The following is a 20,890-nucleotide window of genomic DNA, read 5'->3' on the forward strand; positions in this document are numbered from 1 at the left end:
TTGATTTGTCTGCTTGGCCCCATGTCCGTTTATTGAGATTGAGAGTGTTCCCTGAGCGCAGTAATGAACCATTTTATGATTCATTATCCCACTGCTGATTCCTGCTGCCAAGTCTGCAAACTTTCTAATTAGCTTAGGTCAAACATTCATACAGTTTTCTTCTAATTATCATCGCTTATTACAGAATGGACATCGCAACACAGCCACAAAGGAATAAATTGATGTGGGTGGTGTCGTCTATGGAGAAACAGGTTTTATTCTCCCAGTGAATGTTAGAGAAATGGTGAGGAAGAGGCAGGGATTTGCTGAATAATTGCAGAGGAAGGACGCTGGGAATATAATCTTTAAAGTAATCACTGAAAAATGAGGATGAAAACAGCGAGGGAATATACAAATTATTCTCTGGCGACTATTTTGTAGATTCAGTGGAATCTCGCTGGTAATTGGACCGAGTTCAGACCAGAGATAGAGGATACTAAGCCAGATTGGGTCATTCTACAGATGCACGTACATCATAACATTTTGAAAATGTAGAGGCTTTTAAATCAGCCATTTAAGAAAAGGTAGTAATTATGTGTGTCTAGTTGGTGTGCGACCACATTTGTGTTTGTATGAGAATAAGCAGCCACTGTTCCCAGCAGGGAAAGAAGCAAACCACCAGTGAATGTGGGAAGGCCTTTCAATAAATTTGAAGTTTAAATCCGCTGCATGCGGCGCCTTTTCCAGCGGACTAACGTCATGTTGTCACTTTGCTATTGTAGTCAGGCACAGTGAGAAACTTGGTTGTCAGAAATGAATGGCCTGGACTGGCCAAACTGTGTGTGCAGATAAAAGAGCAGAGCTGAAATGTTTTGCACGGAGCGATTAACCCACCGGACCACGTCCAGCCCCGCCCTGCCCCGCCCCACCCCACACCACTCCACACCACTCCACACCACACCCTTCACACACAACACAAGCATCATTAGCATGTACTTGCCTGTCTAGTTGCTCCAGCCACAGAACCATACCGGTGGTTTACATGTTTTAGGTACTAATGACAAAACTAGCTTTACATTTTCCGAAGTATACAATCACAAACCTTTTCTGCAGCCATTGTTTTCCATATTGAATTCAATGATTTTTTTTTTTTTTTTTTTGGCCACTGGCAGCACAATGGCCGACTTTTTAGCTAACAGATGCTTATTTACACATCCTGCAGATGGTCACAGCATTGCGGTCTTTTGGAGTTGTGTTTCTGTTGACCTGATATATGTAAATCCAATATTTTTTCTGCCTGTAGTCTTTGGTCTCCACCAACTCCCAAGAAAAATATCTGTCCCATTGCTTTAAGAGCTAACTTTCTTTTACTTCACTTTCTAAAATGTTATGCTTTGGTGAGTGGACAGCAGTTAAGTAAAGTAAAACAATATGTAGGCTAGGCAATAGGTTGAAATGTTCAATCATTTATGAGACTTTAATTAACAAAAGCAAAAAAAATCCCTAGATCAGTGCCTACACCAGCAGCAAGCTTGTACTCCCTGCCCTTTTGACTGCTAGCCTCCATTTTGCTGCTCGCTCTCTGTGGTGGGATCCCCTCTGGGAAGCTCCTGGCAGAAAACCCTCCTGGTCACCTTTGTAAAGAGCAAATTGCATGGGCTGTATTTAATGTGCAGCAGAAAATTGAGTGCAACAGATACAGTCATCGAATGAGATTTGAAAAGAAGAGAAAGATTTGCATCTGCGGGGTTTCGTTTGAGTGAAACTACCTCTGAAGTCTCTCATCTTTTAAAATGGATCTGGAGAGAAGTCAGTTCGCCTGGTACTGGAGGGACAAAGGCGACTTTTGATAGACAGTCTCAGGTCTGTTCACAAAAGGAAGGGGACGTGATAATGAGAGGCATGAGACTTATGCTTTGTTACGTCGTCGATTTATACTCTGTGGTTCCAATTAGTGAATGTTCCCACGTTAGTGCATGCCACATTTGTCATCTTAAGGTTATAAGCTGTAAATCGTGAGATTTGCTTCAGCTAAATGTAAAATGCCGTCTTTGTGTCTGTGTGTGTGTGTGTGTACACGTACACGTACAGTACATGCAGCCTGTATTCGTTTCACATGCCCCAGGTTCCTTCCAGTGGAGGAAGCTTCCCTGTCAGCCAGCTCACGCCACACTGGAGATCAACTCAGCCCCTCTCAACATCAAACCAGATTTAAATGTGTGGAAAAAAAGCCAAAGTGATTTGTGAAAGAAAAAAAAGAGAAAAAGAGTGAAAGTGGCAATAAAAAAAAAGAAGAAAGAAGAAAGCGATCGAGAGAGGGGGGATAAGGGAAATGGGATTTAAAGTTAAACCAAAAGAGAAGAAAGACAGTATAAACACTGCGGGCTGTAGTTCTGTCGTTCTTGACTTTACAGACTCCATCTTTCTCTCTCTGCCCCTCACCCATCCACCCCTTTAGTGTGTGCCCAGTGAAGGGGCACTATCATTTACCCGCACACTAATTAGAACAGTCTGCACAGCAAACTCCACTTCACTCACCACCAGGCTCACAAATTACATTTCATGTGTTTGTTATTTACTGCTCTTCTTTAATTAGAAAAAATATTTGGAGGAGCACTCTGGAGGTGCAGTGAAATCTCTCCCTTCTGTCTTATTCTGTATATTGAATAATCATCCCTCCTCAGAGAAATTTCCATTTGTCTCCTCCCTTTCACAGTCAGAGATCACCATTTAGCAGAACTGAGGTCCTCAATGACGAATACACTCATACTAAACGAGTGAAACTGCTGAAATCCTGCGCGCAAGTTTTAACTATAATTATTTAATGCTCCTGTTTCAGTTGCAAAGGAATTCTTGGAGACTGCTTTAGTACATGTAAAGAATAAAAATTAGGTTGTACAGTATCTCCCGCATGTTATTTTTCTCAACCAAAGCTACAAAAAGACACGTTTCTTCTCTGGGAAGGCTTACACTTTGTTTTAGCTCGTCTTTGTGGATGTGCGAGCCGCTGCCAGTTCCTGTTGCTGCCGTTTACTCTGCAGGATGGAAGGTTTAAGGTTCAGGCTCTTTAACGCTCAGTCAGGTCACAAAGCAGCCCTGAAAGGAGAGGAAAGGAGGAGAGACAGAGAGGAAGCGAGCAAGAGAGAGGAGACGGAGAAGGAGTGGGTTGACAATTTGCAGAGACACCGGAGGAGGTGGTAGTGTACATGCAGATGTAGAGATGCTGTTCAGAGGGTTATCAAACTGCCTGTTTTTACAATATTGGTTCACCCAAATTACAACAACAAACATTTTCTCGCTTATCTGGGGCGTTATTTGAAAACTGCTCACAGTGAGGTTTTCAAATTATCCAGCGTGACTGGGACACTGTTGCTGGAAATCCATGTTGCTGTTTAATTTAGTAAATGTCACTTTTCGATGGTGTTAGCACCACAAGCAAAATCATATTCAATCACCTGCATTGTTTCAAAATCCAGAAAAATTGGATCAAAACTGTCCAACGTTCTGCATGGCTGGATAGCACAAGGCTAAAATATGCCTTTTGTAATTAGTGTAACTGAGCCTTTCAGTGACATGACCAGTGGATTTCTGATTTAATCTCAGAAATCTCTCCTTGCTTGATTTTACTAGCAAAAATCAAGTGGGAAGCTGTAAATTATGAGTGAATTATAAAAAATATTCACTCTTCCTTTTTTGTATGCCTTACTTGAACAAGCACTGTATGAATGATAACCTTCTCTTTAAGATTTGACTTTGGGAAAATATGCTGTCTGGATATGAACTCACTAAACTAAGCTCGTATTTGTCTCAGTGTTGCCCTACCTGTCTGTTTCAGTAATGTCGCCTATATGTCAAAGTAAGTAGAATTGAACTGCGCTACTACGACTTAGCCACACCATTTAAAAAGTAGAATATGTAAACGCTTTATGACAATGACAGTGATAATGGTTATGACTCTTCAAGGGGACTTAGTTAATAGCTTAAGCTATTACCATTATGGATTTCTTATGAGGGAACACTTGTGTTCCACTAGGATATATTACAGGCCGCTGTGCTTTTTTTTCCCTGCTCTATGTGTACAGTAAACGCATGAACCGATTTATATAATGTCGGATTAATACAGGGCATAAGGCGCAGATCGGTTTGGATGGCTCTTATCTCGAGTACATCAGTGTGAATAATGTGTGTATGAGAGGTTGGGGGGTGGGGTCATAGGATAGAGGTGGTGGTGGAGGTAGGGGGAGGGGTTGGGGTGGGGGGTGAGAAATGATCTCACACAGAGATGCTCCATAAATCCCACTCATAATTGTTTCCCTACTTGGTGTGCAGTCTTGCTCCATAAAGGGGCAAAGCCAAGGGTGCTCTAAATGTCAGGGGAGCGGCGCGCTGATGAATTGCCTTTTAAAGATATCAGAGAGAGGCACGTTTCACGTGAAAGATGAGCCCAACACAGCGCTCGGAGGCCCTGTCTGCCTGTGTGAGCATATTTCCCCCCCAGGGGAAATTTGTCTTTTTATCAACTGTCCAGAGAAGTCACGGCATATCCTCGCTGAATAAATCAAAGAGAATTAGTTTGCCGTGTTCTCTTATCTCCGATGTGCCCGTTTTTCTGCAGAGATCACCTGCAAGTGTGTGTGTGTGTGTGTGTGTGTGTGTGTGTGTGTGTGTGTGTGTGTGTGTGTGTGTGTGTGTGTGTGTGTGTGTGTGCAGGATTGGCCCAATAGCAGAGGTGGCTCACCATCTGCAGGAGGGCCTGAAAGACAACGACTGAGCCACACTTGGGTGTGAATAAAGACACACAAACACCACTGCCACCATCAATAGCTCCATCGTGAACACACAAAAATTCAGGAAACACACTGTATCTTGTGTGTGTGTGTGTGTGCGTGCGAGCACAGCCCTGGGCAGCAGTGCGCCTGGTAATCTTTGCATTGCAATTCCTGCATAGCCAGAGTTTGGTTAATACCTTGATGTTAGTCAAGGTAGCTGAGATGGTGCTGGTTTTAAACAGAGGTCGCAGGTTGTCTCTTCGCCCTTGGCCTGTCTGGGACAGCTATCATTACAGAACCAGTGCCTCTCCAGATAAGAGCACCCAGGACTTCACAGCACACAGGCTGCCGCCACAGCAGCCTGCTCTGATAGCTCATGCTTAAAGGATAATACTTTTTACACATTAATCAGATGGCTCTTTGACCACAGAGTATTGCACGGCCCAGATGAAATTGAAATGCATGGTTTGGTTCCCCGATAATCTCCACTCACAAAACATCAGTAAAATATAGCCACTGGTCTCGCTGAAGTGAATCGGAGTCATGGGAGCAACCGCGGCAAGTTTGCAAAATCATGGTCAAAACGGAAGAGACGCTGAGAGTCTCACTGATTTCTCTATCCTGGTTCACTCTCTCTAGTTCTTCACACCATCTGGACTCTTGGCAAATGTGAACGCTGTGTTATGAAAGATAGACCATAAAGCTCTTTTACTTTCTAATTCTGGTAGAATGCAATTAAGTTTGTTGCACAAATGTCACTGGCACACACTTTTCAGGAAGAAATCATCAAACAACCGCAGAAAGAAAAAAGCTGACAACACATTTGATTGATAAGATATTAAATATTGCTTTCCAATAAATCAAAAGTGAAGTTTTTAAAATGATGCTGAGGCCCAGGTGCCTAACAGCTCCAACTGTAAAACGGTGATTAACAAATAATAACTTGTAGTTAATGAGCTGGTTGCTCACCTGCGAAGCAAAGCAGAAAGGTGAACTGACTTTTGTTACACTTCAAATAATCAATTGTTTGACATCAGTGGAGTCTTCGATTCCGCCATTTTCAATTTAGGAGTTTAAGGTGAAGTTTGTTTTGAATTTTTCCCTCCCCCTCCTCTCTCATGAGAGAGAAATTGCCTTCTCGGGCTGTGAAAGCAGCCACTCATTCGTGTTAATTTCTGTGTTGCTTTCCATCAATCGTCCTCCCCCTCTCTCTAGGTTTTTATGTTTATCCCCATCTGTAGGGCTGCCTCTATCCTCCTCCATTCTTCCTTTGTATTTATGTCTATGAATTTTGAGAAAAACATGCCGAGGAGCTCCCCTTGGTGATGGCAGCAATTTGGCTTTCATATATTCCTATCCTCCAGACACTGCTTAGTGCTGCTGTCGTGAGCGTGCGTGTGCGCGTTTTGCGTGCATTTGTTTTACAGGATGCTTGAGAGTAATGAAACTCAGCTTTTGTTCTGAGCTGCAGTTTCAGAGCGAGTTTAGCAACGTGGAACTGAGCATTCAGCTGCAGGAATCCTTCAGCTTACAGGAGGTGAGCAGCGGATGGGGGAAGGTCGGCGGCGCGTTTCTTACCTCTCTGCTGACAGCTCGTCTAAGGCCGAGCAGTAATTGAAAAGCATGGGAAAAGTGGATAATGATCGTTTATTTGTGTGAAATTCAAACGAGTGGTTGAGAAAAGCTGGACTTGTCGGTTCGGAGGCTTGTAGCTTTGCTTGGCTGAGTAATTAAATCAGAGAAGCAAGTGAAGTTCTCTTCAGCTCACTGCCTCGTCTTGTTTCCTCTTTAATCAGGTGGCTATTAAACCTCTGCACTCCCCGTCCTTTGACTTCGCCTCAGCTATTAAACTCAGACTGGAAGCGTTTTCGGGTTGTGTGTGTGAGTGTGGATGTGTATTTTTTTCTTGTTGTAAGGACAGAAAAAACATAATCTGGATCAAAACGTGAAAGAGGAGAAGGAGGACAATGTAAATACAATATGAGTTACGAGAGGCTGCTGCTGAGAGGGAACAAGACACATGTTGACGTGGTCGTACTGTTATTCCGCCACCACCAGCGTGTTGTTCCACATCTTGTTGACTAGATGATGAATACTTCTCTCCACAACCATAAATCCATTTTACGCAGCACCGCTGACCTGAGAGATATATCCATGACCCCGCGTTCTAACTCCAAACGAACAGGTGTCGAGCCACGCAAGCAGAGCGGTGCTTTCTGTCTTTCTTTCTTCCTTTCACCCCTTCCTCGTCCTCGCACACAAACACGCCTTCATGCTTATTTGCAGAAACAGTTTGTGTTTCTCTGCAAAAAAAAAAGAAAAATCAGAAGTGGCTTCTGCCTCCGTATGCTGGCACATGACCTCCTCCAAGGTCATCTCAGATTCCTCCTCTGCTCTCCTCGGAGATCACCCAGATTAGACCGATGCCCTGCTCAGGTGGCTGCCGCCGGTCGAGCTGCCTGCGTACATCCGTTCTTACGTCCTGAGCTTACTGCTGCTGGCACGGACAAGGTTGTGCCTCAATGAGAGCTGACCTTTGGGTTCCCAGCAGAGAAACCATGGTGTTTTTGCACTTTGCTTACGCTATATTTAGGGCTAATTATTTGAGTTTTTTTATTTCAAAGTCGGTGAATTTATTTATTTTTTATTATGCTTATTTTGAACATGGTGCAAAAAATCAATAATGCAGAACTGTGTTTAAATTGGATTATAAAAAACTATTTTCGATGCCTGTAGTTGTTTTTTTCTTATACTTTGAGGGACTATGGCACATAATCAGCTACTCATTTACATTTCCTCCTCCTTTTTTTTTTTTTTTTTATAACCAGAAGCATATTCTGAATTGTGCTCATTGCAAGAGGATCATGTTTTTTTTGGAAACTGGGGTTTAAAGTGTTCTCCTGCAGCAGGAATCCCAAAATGCATGCATGTTTATATGTGTGCATCTGTGTGCTCCAACAGCCCCAGTCATCCTAAATGAGTTAAACTGGACCCAGGCGCTGGAGAGGGTCTTCATTGATAACCGTCGGGAGGACAGCTCTCTGCGCTGGCAGGTGTTTGGCAGTGCCACAGGAGTGACCCGATACTACCCAGGTAGGCTGCAGGGTACTGAGTCAACAGTCTGCCTTATAACTCGCGGCAAGATAAAGTCTAAATTGACCCTAGGGCTCCTCGGCTGCAGAACATTGGCAATCTCTTATCAGATGGCTGTACCTGGTAACTCGATAGACAGAATGAAATTATGATTACTTTGATCTAATCTGATCTGACACATCCCACACTGCACTGTACTGCCTTTAACTTATTTTCTTGCTCTCTCCAGCCACTCCGTGGAGGGCACCCAACAAGATTGACCTGTACGACGTCCGCAGAAGACCATGGTAAGTGCCATCTTCAAGACCTGTATTCACAAGGTGTTTTGTCTCAGCTTTTTCTCAGTGTGATTTTATTTTATTCCACTATTAATGTCTTTATCCTCCTCATCATGTTTTACCATAATTTTCAGAGGCACTTGTTTTCTAAATCGGCACATTTGTACTCTTCCGGGGCATTAATAATAAATTACTCTAGTATTGTCCTTAACCCTTGATGTACTGTGCTTCTGATTAATGTTGCTCATAAATGTTATAGTTTGGCTCACCATTCAGGCTCAGGCCAGCTTTTTATAATAATATAAGAGGAAGAGTTCAGTTTGGTATTGAAAAGTTTCCTCACTGATTTGGCATTTATGCAGTCTATTTAAGTTTGAGTTTAATATAACAGTGTCAATAGATATAAAGTGTATTTCTAACGATTGACTAAATCTGACAGCTCTAGATGTGGTAAATTCTTCAATAAATCTGACACAAAGAATATTTACATGAAATTGCTGCATCATCCCAGTCCAGATGAGTGTTGGAAGGTGTGGGTTTTGGGCATCAGGTGAGTTCAGCTGAGCGTTGAGAGTACGGAGGATTGTGTAGCTCTGAGCAGACAGCCTCTAACCAATACAAACAGCAGCAGCAGCAGCAGCAGAGTAAAAGTGCAGAAAATTGCAGAAATTTAACTTGTCATTGCAACACCTGTGCTGTCAGCAGCAGCACTGTCATGCTGTCTCAAAATTGTGACAAACTGTTTTGATCTGATCTCGGTCTACACACATGCTGTAAAAATGTTTGACTTTTAATTTGTGTGTGTTATAATGGAGGCATCATTTTGTGGCCATGCACTTCATATGACTTTTTGATAACGCTTCATTTTAAGGTACACATATTCAACTCTTTTTATGGCAATTATTTAGGGCTGCCACCAACAATTATTTCCATTGTCAATTAACCCGTTCATTATTTTCAATTATTATTTATTAAAAATATTATTATTATTATTTTTTAGATGATGTCCTCAAATATCTTGTTGTGTTCTCAACCCAAAGAGCAGAATAAATAAACTAGGAAAAATCCACATATGACACACATATATATATATATATATATATATATATATATATATATATATTCATTATACTGTGCAATAGAGCAAACATTGGACTTAATTTATCCGTATCCACCATGTGCAGTTTCAATCTATGTGCAATTTCTGTGAGAAAAAACTGTGAGATTTTTGGCAGTATATTTTTTATGGCAGTATTTTTTTTATAATTCTTTTGTGGCAGTATATATTTCTTTTGTGTTTTTTTTTTATAGTTTTTATAGTAAAAGTACATATATATATAGTCAACTTTTATTTTGTATTTTTATATTCTGTTGTTATTCCTACTGCTATTGCCTGCTGCCTGTAGCACTCACGTTTCCCCAGCTGGGGATTAATAAAGTCTTATCTCTTTTTAGAAGCATGAATCAGAGAAATTTGACTTTTTTTTCTTAAAAAGCTGATTAATCGATCAAAGTACTTAAAAGTAAAGTACTAAAAATTAGTGTAATATTTGACAACTAATCGATTAACCCATTAGCTGTTGCATCTCTACAGTTATTAATACCTAATTCTGTGTGACCATATTCTACAACTACCAGGCCATTAACTACAAGATTTCCTTCAGTAACTTTCTAATTACTGCTTATTGATAGTAAGTAAAGGAGTTGTTTAAGTAATCCAACCATAAACCCTACTAAGCCTGACCCCCAGAATAAGGCATTGAGAAGTGCTTTATGATGACAATAAGGGTTAGGTTATTGAGATATGAATTTCCGTACAATAACTTTCTTACTTGCTATCAATAAGATATAATTAGTAGGTTATTGAGGGGAAAACCCTTAGTCAATGGTCTAGTGGTTGTAGAATAAGGTAATGCAGGATAAGGTATTAATAAACGCTTTATAATGACTGAAAAACAGCCAGTATGCTACTCATATGCATGCTAATAAGCAACCAGTTAATGGTGAATATATGGACCTTCATAAAAAGCGATTGTTAAGTCTTTTCATCCTAACGATCTTCACAAATCTTTGCTCAGTGTTGGACTGAAGAGAACTTTTTTCCTATTTTGAATTATTACATGCACTACTTAACTGCACTACACTGAAATACAATGTTCTTGCTATTATAAAAATGCTTCTGAGGAGTCCTTTAGAGAGAACACGTTTTTAAAAGAGACATAATTTGTCACATTTTTTTTCCTAAATTGGCTGCTTAAGGCATATCTGCACATTAGAGGGCTTTGTGAATGTACAAAAGAAAGGCTTAAATCCAGCCTTACATTAGGATTCCTGTACAGTGTTTTGTCTCTGGCTACTGTAGACCTCCTGTTCTCCATTCCAGCCCAGAACTAAATTAAGGATATTCTTTAATGGAATAAGATCAAAATGTTTTCCTGCCCCGTATTTATCACAGTAAGTGATAATGTTGATGCATTATCTTTTGCTACAAGAACAAAACAAGATAGGGGCTAATGTTTTTGTTTAAAGTACCCACCTTTGCCTGTGGTTCTCTGTGCAACAGCTGATCTGTGTACAGAGGGCCGGGGCTGGCGAATGTGACGGGCTGGACAGAACTAGGCTGCACTGGGCCAAGCAGCCCCTTCGCCCACCCTCCCAAGCTTCCTGTCCACCTTCCACGTTCAATCTACCTGCCACTGTCACATCGGCTTTGTGGCAGCCCTGCCTGTTGCCTGGTTACAGGTTGGAGTGAACTGGACATAATCATGACAGCAATGTTGATTAGACCTGACCCCGTTTTCCATCTCTGTCTCGATCCAGCTCAGTCTGAGTGGCTGTTTGAGGTCAGGCCAGGCTTGTCAGATGAAGTCAACGAGCTCAGACCAAACAAACAAAAGACAAGAAGCCTTCACATTCTGATTAAGTTCGTATGAAGATCCAAAATGCACAAGCTTGACGTCTTTAAATTTAGCCACATCATACAGAGAATGAATGCGTTCATCATTAGAAACTATTTGAATGTAACCTCAGTCCCTAATGTAATTAGACTTCATTGATCTCACAATGGAGAAATTCACTCATACAGAAGCTCTTCAGAACACACAAGGGGGGGGTGCAAACAGCAAATCGAGGTGCAAATAAGAACAGTAGGCACAATAAGATGCAAAATAAGAACAATAGAAAGAAGAAGAACAAGGTGCAAATAAGCAACAACGGAGCAAGAGTTTAAGTGACCTTTTCCCTGCAGTAGTGGATCTGGATGTTTATAATCAGAGAAGAACAAATAAGAACAAACTGAGCAAAAAATTTACAACTGTAAAGGTTTTAAGTGACTTTTGCCCTGTAGTAGTGGATTTGGATGTTTTATAATCAGAGAAGAATAGAGGTTAGAGTGTGATGTGGCGTTTAAAGGCCCAGTAAAAGCTCAGTTTATTTACGCATAGAAAGATGAAAACCACAGCGCTAACATCAACCAGACCTGGTTACTAAAAGATAAAAAATGTAAATATCCAGAAAATAAAATATAAGATTAAAACCATATAAAATGATACTCCATAACTAAACTGTTAGAAAGAACCATCTAAAACTAAGATCCAAATAAACTAAAATTACAGTACATCCTCAATTCTATACAAAGTTCAAGCTCACTGTATATTCTATGTATATAATCATCAGACTAACAAGGTGTTCACTGACAATTTAATTAAGTTAACACCAGAAGTCTGTGTAGTTCTCTGCTCTCACAGTAGCCAACACTATGAAAGCAGGAAAACACAAGGCGCTGTGTTGCAGGACAAGTTAAAACAAGGTTCCTGTCTCTGATCTGTCAGCACAACAACTGAAATACATCCGAGTTTAATTCTCCGACACATGTTTTGACTGGGGGACACATCCCACAGATATTGAGGAACAAGGAAAGAGAAGTATGAGGTGAATGCTGAGCAGCAGCAGCAGCATGTGTGACGAGGTTAGACAGAGAAAGAGGTGTATTTCTGCGCAGAGGAACACCTTGTCACCCACCCCGCTCCTCCATGTTTGTCACTTCTGCCGAGCTTTTCCTCATGTCGGAGCCTTCGACATTCCTGTGGCCCGTTGCTTAGCAACTTGTGTCCAGCCGCGCTGAGTGGCGGGGCCGTGGCAGGGAGTGTCATGATATGTCAGGTCAGACTTGTGTGATTATAGTCTAACATGCTGTCTCTTCGACTGACATTCTCTGGAGAGGATGACCAATCGCACACATTACGAAAACAGTCCACAGGGGTGACAGCAATGGATAGCAGCATCCGTTATGAGGACAGTAACAAAACAACAACAACAACGTTTACAAAAGGCGTAGGGATGCTGAGGTGAACACAACTCATGCATCCACTTGGTGTTATAGTCAAACAGAAATTTAAATTTTCCTTTACAGCTATTGTGTGTATTTTTTCCTTTTATGGGCATGTTTGTGGAGGCAGACTCTAAGCTTCAAGTGTTTGGATGGGTGTTTCCCATGGCAGCAACTTGTGACTGAAGCACATCATTGAATAGCCTGTGAACATTGATACAAGACATTTTTTAGCCTTTTTCAACAAGCTTACATATTGTTGCCCATCACTGCTATGGCCATGAGTGACAATTACAGGAGAATGGCAAATGCTAAATCATTTGCACAAGTAGACCGGAGTCTACTACCATAGAGTGCAAAATGTTAAACAAGTCAACTAACATCAGCCATTATAAGCTAGTTTTTAATTTTAAAATGTTACATAGTCTTGCTTTAACACCATCCATGATTCTGTGAAGTTTATTTTCCACTCTTAAACTGGGCTAGGCCAACTAGCCTCGACTCAGAAAGTGAAAGCTAGCTCGAAACTGTATTTATTTGACCGATTTCCCCTGAATGCTACTTTTCATTCATGCCATTTCAACACCTAATGAGTCATTGACAGCTTCCACATATGCAGTGAGGCGCTCATTCAATGTTACACACCAATTGTTGTGGTGATGGCAAGTGACCATACTGTCAAACTTTACAGCAACAGGCAGTCCTGTTGCTCCAGCACTCTGTAAGTTCCTTACAGATCAACTTGCAGGTTTAAAGGATATGCAGGCCAAAACAAATGTATATGCATGTCGAATAAATAATATCGAAGCAGACACACAGTTTCACACATCCTCCCACACACCTATCAGCACTCCTCCCCTCACAAACTCAAAGATACATCAGATCACTTGGGCTGATATGCCGGAAAGATACTGTAGCTCCACAAATACCACCAGAGCAACTGAAATGCACAGATGCAATCGCAGGAACATGCTTGAGTAACGTTTGCTCTGACACTGTCTCCGGGAAGGGTCCTCCTGTCAAAGATGTGATTTACTGTGAAGAGTGAAAGTAGCAGCCAGGATTCATGGCCAGTTTGTAGTGCAACAGACCTGTAGCTTTCCTGGGACGGATGGATGGCGGCGTGACTGACCAGGTGCTCCTCTGAGGAAAAAAAATCGGAGGGCCGCCTGCCTCTACAGATGGGCTCTCTCCTCGTCTGCACCCCCACCGATGGCCCCAGGAAAATTAATGGTCCAGTCAACACACTTAATTGTCTCCAATTGCTCTGACATTAATTATTAACATTTGTCCATTATAATGTCTGTTCGTGTTATCAAGGGAAGCGAAGCAGAGGGTGAAGCGAGGGAGAGGGAAAAGTGAAAGGGCGAAGAGAGAAATAACCAGAGACAGGCATGGAGCCCTGTTAGCCAAGCGTTGCAAAGATCCCATTACCTCCCAGGCTCACAACAGCATGTAGTCTATATCACATATTGATTTCTTCAAAAAGTCAATCTAACCTCTTTGTAAATATTATGACTGCTGGTCAATCCTCGAAGCTGAGGCTCCCCAAAATACCATTCGCAATATCTAGAGCTTGGCATCCTCCTCCTTTCATTCTCTTCACCCCACTTCAGGCAGGAGCAAAGTCACGAGAAAGACCAGTGTGGTATTGGTGAGACTGGGGGTGACACATAGCTTTAGCAGTTTTAGTCCCGATAAGATATTTGACATTTCAGTTTGAGCCAAGATGTGAAAGACACAGCTGGAGACTTTTTATTCCATCTCAAAGAGCAACAGTAACAGACTAACCCCGATCTGCTAATAATTGATGCTGATTTATTCCAGAATGCATGATTAATTCAATATTCTGTATTTTTTTTAGAAAGGAAAGTGGTTGAAAAATTGAGCATAAAATTTTGTATTTGTTCTTCTTAGGCATAACCGAAAATATGGAAATGTGAATCTTTGTGCCAACACTTCCAATAATCAACAGAAAAGTGGAATAAATAAACGGCAGACAACATCTCTTTCTCCTGCAGGCTCTCTGGGCGCCATCCTCCTATATTTTTATCTTAATTCAATCTTTATTCGCCTGCCACATCCACGGGAGCACTAAGAGAGCAGTAGTCCATAAAATAATAAGCCCATCAGCACAACACAAATCCGCACACACATGGGATAATGCACACAAACACACCTACATGCGCGCAAGCACACCCACACACACACAGATACTAGCAGTCTTTATGTGTTGTATACAGTTCTCCTATTATTCTGCAGTTACTCCGCTTACATCTGCTGCACATGATGCATGCATATCAGAGCCTCCACTGTGAGGAAAGTTCACACATTACGATGGACAAACACACACAATGCAGATGGCACTGTGTATACATCCCACTTATTATTTATATGCATTTACAATGCGACCAATCAACATGGTCAACAGCAACAAAAAAAATAAACCGTGAACACACCCGCGGCTCCTGCACACACACACTGTAGCACATTAAAATGAGCCCAGGCCACTCCATGTGTCATGCTACGTGTATCTATTGCATGTTTCTGAAATGTATGTAATAGATAATTCCTCCAATTTAAATGTAATACACAACACTTTGTGGAATGGGTCAGGGTGCATAAACACAATCTCCTGAGAGAGTTAGCCCCCCGGCGCAGTTAATGTATTGATTTTGCAGCGCTGCACCATGATAAAACTATTTCATGAATTCCAATGAGACTCCTTTACCAGACTGCTGCAAAAGGAGCAAAATACAATCACCACAACGCAGAATATGTCATTGTGTTCATTGCTTGTATAATGCGTTTCTTTTAGATTTATGGGTGGTGGTGGCAGGTTGTAAGGGTGGGGTGCCTGTGACTGTTCACTCATTTAGAGTGATACCTCATTCCACCTCAGTGTGAAGAGCAAATGTCCACTGCACACACGAGTCAGGCTTTATCTTGATTGTACATATTGTAATGATATGAACATATTTATATCTTGACATACATGATATGTGGTATGACTTTCTGGTATTTTTTTCATGGACATAAATTGCTACTGCTGCAGCGGATAGACTTGTTTTTTTTTTTCTGTTGATGATCTGTCATAGAAAGAAAACAGGCATTGGCCAATTAACCAACCAACAGTCCAAAACTAAAAAGATTAAATCTACAACTATATAAATATAAAAAAGCAGTAAATCTCTACATTTGACAAGTTGGAATCAGTGTTTGTTTTTTTTTACTTAACAATTGACTGATAATTAATCCCACTGTTCTAGTGGCTAAAACCTGATGAGCTGTACAAAATATAAGGTCTCTCTGTGAATGGTAAACTTAAATGTATAAAACACAAACAGCACAGTTTCAATTAAAGATTTAAAAATATCTGTTTTTCCTATATTGCAACAGCTTCTGTAATTTTTAGTCATGGTCACTTTTTGGGGTCTGTCAGGTTTTACTGTATGCATTATGGTTTGTGCACCTATCAGGGCTAAGTCACCCAACTTCAATTTATTTGTTGTTTTTTATTTTTATTGTGCCTTTAGCTGGAGCTTGTCCACTTGTTTGCCTGAAACTGGTTCGTTAACTACCGGGAAGTTGTACTCCTGTGGCCAACAAAGTAGCCACTACTTGTTTGGCATTGTATGAACACTGTATACTCAGTTATGAAGTGTGAGGTTTCACTTGATTACCTTTACATTAGAGGCTGATTGATTGTGACCGATATAATTACGATAGTTTGAAGAAGAAGAAATCCATTGGCCGATTAATCGCCTGATATTACAGGCCTGCCAACCGATTAATCAGTCAAACCAATTAATCGTTTGGCCTCTATTGTTACTGTACAACCTCTACTCCACATGATTGACAGGTATAAACAGGCTGAATTAAATCACAGCCAGGAGAGCTTTCACCTTAGTTTATCCTCTGTAATGAGCTGCTCACGGAGGAAAACTGACACATTCTTATATGTAAGTAGAGCGGTGGTGTCTGAGAAGTGCTCTCACTAGTTATGATGGTTCAGGACCAGTGGTTAGATACCAGTCATAACTTTGAGTGAGCGGACAGCGAGGCCACAGGCTCATATGTTGTGTCTGCCGGCTGATGGTCGTGTCACGGTGGGACAGAATGGGCGACAGGGCTCAGTTCAGCACCAGCCAGGCCCATCTGCTTGTCACCTGGCCTTGGCATGCAGGAGACTGGGTAATGACAGGGAAAGAATGGCATCAGTGGGCAGAAGCTGAGAGGTAATTACTGACTGGAATCCATGCAGAAACAACACATCTGGATCCATGAGTCAAAATGTGGAGAATTATACCCTGATACCGGCCTCAATTCATGATTTTTATCTGTCAGAACCGTAGAACTGCATATCAGCCTGGAGACCGAAAAATCCTTGACTCCATGCCGCTCTCTCTGATCCTGATGTTCTCTGTTCAGAAGCACGGAGAAAATTCAATTGTACTTAAGGCAATGGAAAGGGAGAGAAAGAGAGCAGTGCTGATACACCAAGACAATCTGAGGGGAAAATCAGCCATGGCAGCACTACGTCTTCAGTGTTGAGTGACGCTATCCTGGCTCATGTGTTCTCTTCTCTACTTCATCACTGCTCACACATTCCTCCTAAACCCCATTACTGCTGATCAATGCTGCCTCTTTCACAGCTCGAGAGAAATGATCTGCTTGAAAGTGATATTTTCTCTGCAGATTTTAGGGCCAAAGCTAGCATCGCTAGCTTTCCATTGTGAGATTTTACATCGGGTGTCGAAGATGACCTATAATGACTAGTAGTAATAGAAGTCTTCATTGCCTTCTAATTAACATTTAGCCCCTTCAAAATAACTTGAAGTCCCATTAAAGGACTATTCTCCTCCATGAGAAATAGACTGACCAGAGAAGTTAATGAAAATCTGCAGTTGGTCTGCAGGCGTCAGCCGTCGCTAAATGACCCTCCTTCAAACTCCAGACGGGGCGTCTCTGCCCATGAGCCCGAGGTAGTGGAGACGTGGGCCACATTCTGACCGAGTTTCAGTCCTGCATCGTTGAACGCTTTCACGAACCCCATCCACTCGAAAGAAAGAAGCCGCCACTGTGGGTAGTCTCAGCTCTCTCTTCCTCTCCCTCTCACTCCCTCAAATTAAGATTTCAGTAATTAAATTGATAAAAGTCATGCATGCCAATATGCCTCATGGTTCCAGACCTGATTTCATACGCCACGCAGTTGTGGAGAGCTGCAGAAGTTCTACCTTTGATGTGGCATTCTTTATTATTGAAAATAATTGGATTCTCCCTCCCCCCTCTCTCTCCATCTCTCTCTCTCTAACACACACACACACACATACATTCTGCCTATGTTCACTCTGGGCATGCTCAGTTAATCGACCTCTTGTGAGGCGGTGCTGGTGCCGAGTCTCCGTTCCATCTGGGGGTTTCAGGCGGCATCTCGAGACGGAGTGGGGCCTGGGTTGCGTTTAGAAAAACAAAAACAAACGGATTTAAGCAGCCAAGGCAGCGTGCTGTGGGACGTCACTTCAACACGGGTCAGGGGTCACGCTGCAGGTTGGAGTGGCGCCTGCCAGTGAGTGGGAGCGGTGAGACTTGCCGGAGCAGTGGCGTAGCCTACCGGGGCTCTGTTGCTCTACCTCCATATCAGCTTGGCCGAGCATAAGAAAAGAGCCTCTCTGGCCCACAGGCAGCTGGCTTCTCTCCACACTCAGCGGAACCGCTGATAATCAGCAGAAAGAGACCCCTGATGATTACTCTGCCTCTGCCTTAGACGGCTGCTAACTGCTTGCCTGCTCACTCCTCAGAATGTCAAACTACTACTCACATTTGAAACCCCCCTCCCCCAGAAAAGCCGATAATGTCCATCAATCTCAGCTCTCTTTGCATCAGAGGTAAATGTGAATTTAATTGCCACTGGAACGGAATGAGAGAATTTTTGATTTCCCTCTTTATGCCCACCTCTATCAACTGTGGACAGATGTTACGTGTGTGTCCCTTCCAGGACACAAGTTGTCTGGCCTTGCTAGTTTAGCGCTGTCTCTGTCGTGTGGGCCCACGCTGTGCCGTGGCTGACACACACCCAGAACAGCCCTATTTTAGGAGTTTCTTCGCAGCAGAAATATAATGGTCTTAAGCAGCGTGTGCCTCCCCCCCAACAAAGGGACCGCCAGAGTAAATAATGCGTCTGACGCCCAACTGATGAGTCATCAAAGGAGCGGAACGTCAGCTATCTTATTTTACTGACAGCACTTAGCTCAGCACAGACTCTCCGCAGCACAGGTCAAAACCACTCAGGCTGCTCCTTTTCAAGTTTATATAAATTTCAAGTGACTAAATATAAAGCGTGTTAGACTGTGTGAGTCACCATAGCGTGAATGCAGAAAACTCCATTTTAATATGACATTTATGCTCATTTTAAGTCTGAATTTTTTTTCTTTTTTTGGTCTTAAAATAATAACAAGAGCAGGTACTTATGTTTCTTGAAATAATAATCACTATCCTAAGCAACCGAGTCAGGTGGTGTAAGGCAGATTACTTCAGTACAATAAAGTCCGATTTCATTTGGGAAACCCTATTTGATGGTGTTGATTGGTACTGAAAATAGAACATGTCAATTTATCAGCAGATTTTTAAAGAAAACTCCTTTAAAAGGATATGCAACATTAAGTGACTTGTGACTTTAATTAAATGTCACCTGAAAGTGAAAGAATTCCAACATCAGCAAGTCTCCAGCGCAGCCTGCAACTGATGTGAATAATATTTATGATGAATAATTTTTGAAAAACAAAGAAGAAACTAGCTTATTTAAGCAGGATCTGATATAAATATTTAGCTAAATGGTAATATCTATATCTAAGGCTTGGATTGATACTGGAAAAAATAGTTCTCTGTGATACACAAGATGTTAATTTCTTTTACACTCAATGCTAAACTCCTGCAGCAGCTATCTTTACAGTGAGGGCTTGTGTGCTCTGGAGGACCAGTGAATGTGTTATTATATACTTAGACCATAAACTAGCAATTACTTCAGCTTATGCAGTAATTATTTAGAGTAGCCATTGTTATTCAGTAAAGAGGAGTATCTCTGTTGAAGTCATCCGACAGTAGCCGTAGCCAACACTGAAGTGTGTAACACAACTTATTAACTCTTCTAAGCACATAAGCCTTTCTGTAGCTTAAGTGGGCTCAGCCATGGTCGCTCCATATTATCATGGCTCAGCTCATTGTGGCTCACTTTGCCTCCTTTCTTTAGTGCAATTCTCCAAGATTATGGGAACAAATTAAAGCCCTTTTTTGTGTGTCTGTTGGACAGGTATATCCAAGGTGCATCGTCTCCAAAGGACATGGTCATCATCGTGGACGTGTGAGTATCTCACGCCTCAGTCTCTCTCACTGCCCCCACTTTCAACATTTCCTCCTGGCTGGAGTGGAAGTCTCCTTCAAAGGGCACTAGTGCCACCTGTTGGTCTGAAGAGAGCCTAAAATTAGAGGAAGGCAATCACAGCTCATGTTCTCACCTTAATTGAAGTCCACTCCTATCTGAAAACATGTAGATGCCATTCTGAATGTGCGTTACAAGTTAGAAAACTGAGCAGGATGTCAGCGAGCCTCTGTTTTTCTGCTTTTTGCTTCTTTTCTGCAGGAGTGGAAGTGTCAGCGGACTCACGCTGAAGCTGATGAAAACCTCCGTAGTGGAGATGCTGGACACTCTGTCAGATGACGACTATGTGAACGTGGCCAGGGTGAGCAGAAGCTTGCAGATCAATGATTTGACATCAGTGATACAAATCACTCCTGAAAGCAACAACGAAACAAAATATTAAGCAGGTGGTAATCAGGCAGGGAATTGGTAAACGGCACAGTGTGCTCACAATGCTCCCAGTTGTTTGCTTGCAGTGGAAACACTGCACTTCCCTCATTATAGTGTATTTGCTTTTCCTGCACCACTATTGTCCGTGTGGGATTGTGTCCGTCTCTCTCTTTCACTCTCTGCTGATTACCAGGCTTTCTATTCCGGGACTAATGTTTCGGGAAATATCAAAGTTATCCTATATTGCAGGACAGATAACACACACAAACACATCCACACGCTCAGTGTGGTGGCTCTGTTTGGAGACTTCCTTCAGTAATCCTTCATAATCCATTGCTTTTAGCCACTGTATGCCTCTAAATCCTGGCTCTGAGAGCAAGAATTGAGCATGGTAATCTGGGTAGGAACCCATCTGATTTTCACCCCTATAAAGAAAATGAGGCCTTACAAAAGCTCGCTGTGAATTATTTGCAAACACAAAAGACATTAATAACCAAAAATTAACTGAAAATAATCATCAAACACCGTCTCTGGTGTCGACATGCTTCAGCGCACTTCTTTATGACGAACTGTGGCCTCACTCATGTTGTAATGGCAATATAATTAGATTTAATAAAACAGGCTTTATTTCATAGGA

At 41.9% G+C, this 20,890-nt stretch overlaps 1 protein-coding gene across 1 annotated transcript in view; it reads left to right on the forward strand.

Annotated features, from left to right (window-relative positions):
• cacna2d2a (calcium channel, voltage-dependent, alpha 2/delta subunit 2a) overlaps nt 1-20,890 on the forward strand; it is a 139,083-nt gene that overhangs the window by 93,236 nt on the left and 24,957 nt on the right. Inside the window, exons 7-10 of the mRNA XM_041944403.1 lie at nt 7,710-7,841; nt 8,071-8,128; nt 19,756-19,806; nt 20,086-20,185. Of these exons, the coding sequence (XP_041800337.1) occupies nt 7,710-7,841; nt 8,071-8,128; nt 19,756-19,806; nt 20,086-20,185 (341 nt within the window). The remainder of the gene's footprint in view (nt 1-7,709; nt 7,842-8,070; nt 8,129-19,755; nt 19,807-20,085; nt 20,186-20,890) is intronic.

Source organism: Chelmon rostratus, chromosome 2 (genome assembly GCF_017976325.1).
Source record: "Chelmon rostratus isolate fCheRos1 chromosome 2, fCheRos1.pri, whole genome shotgun sequence".
Lineage (NCBI taxonomy): Eukaryota > Metazoa > Chordata > Actinopteri > Chaetodontiformes > Chaetodontidae > Chelmon > Chelmon rostratus.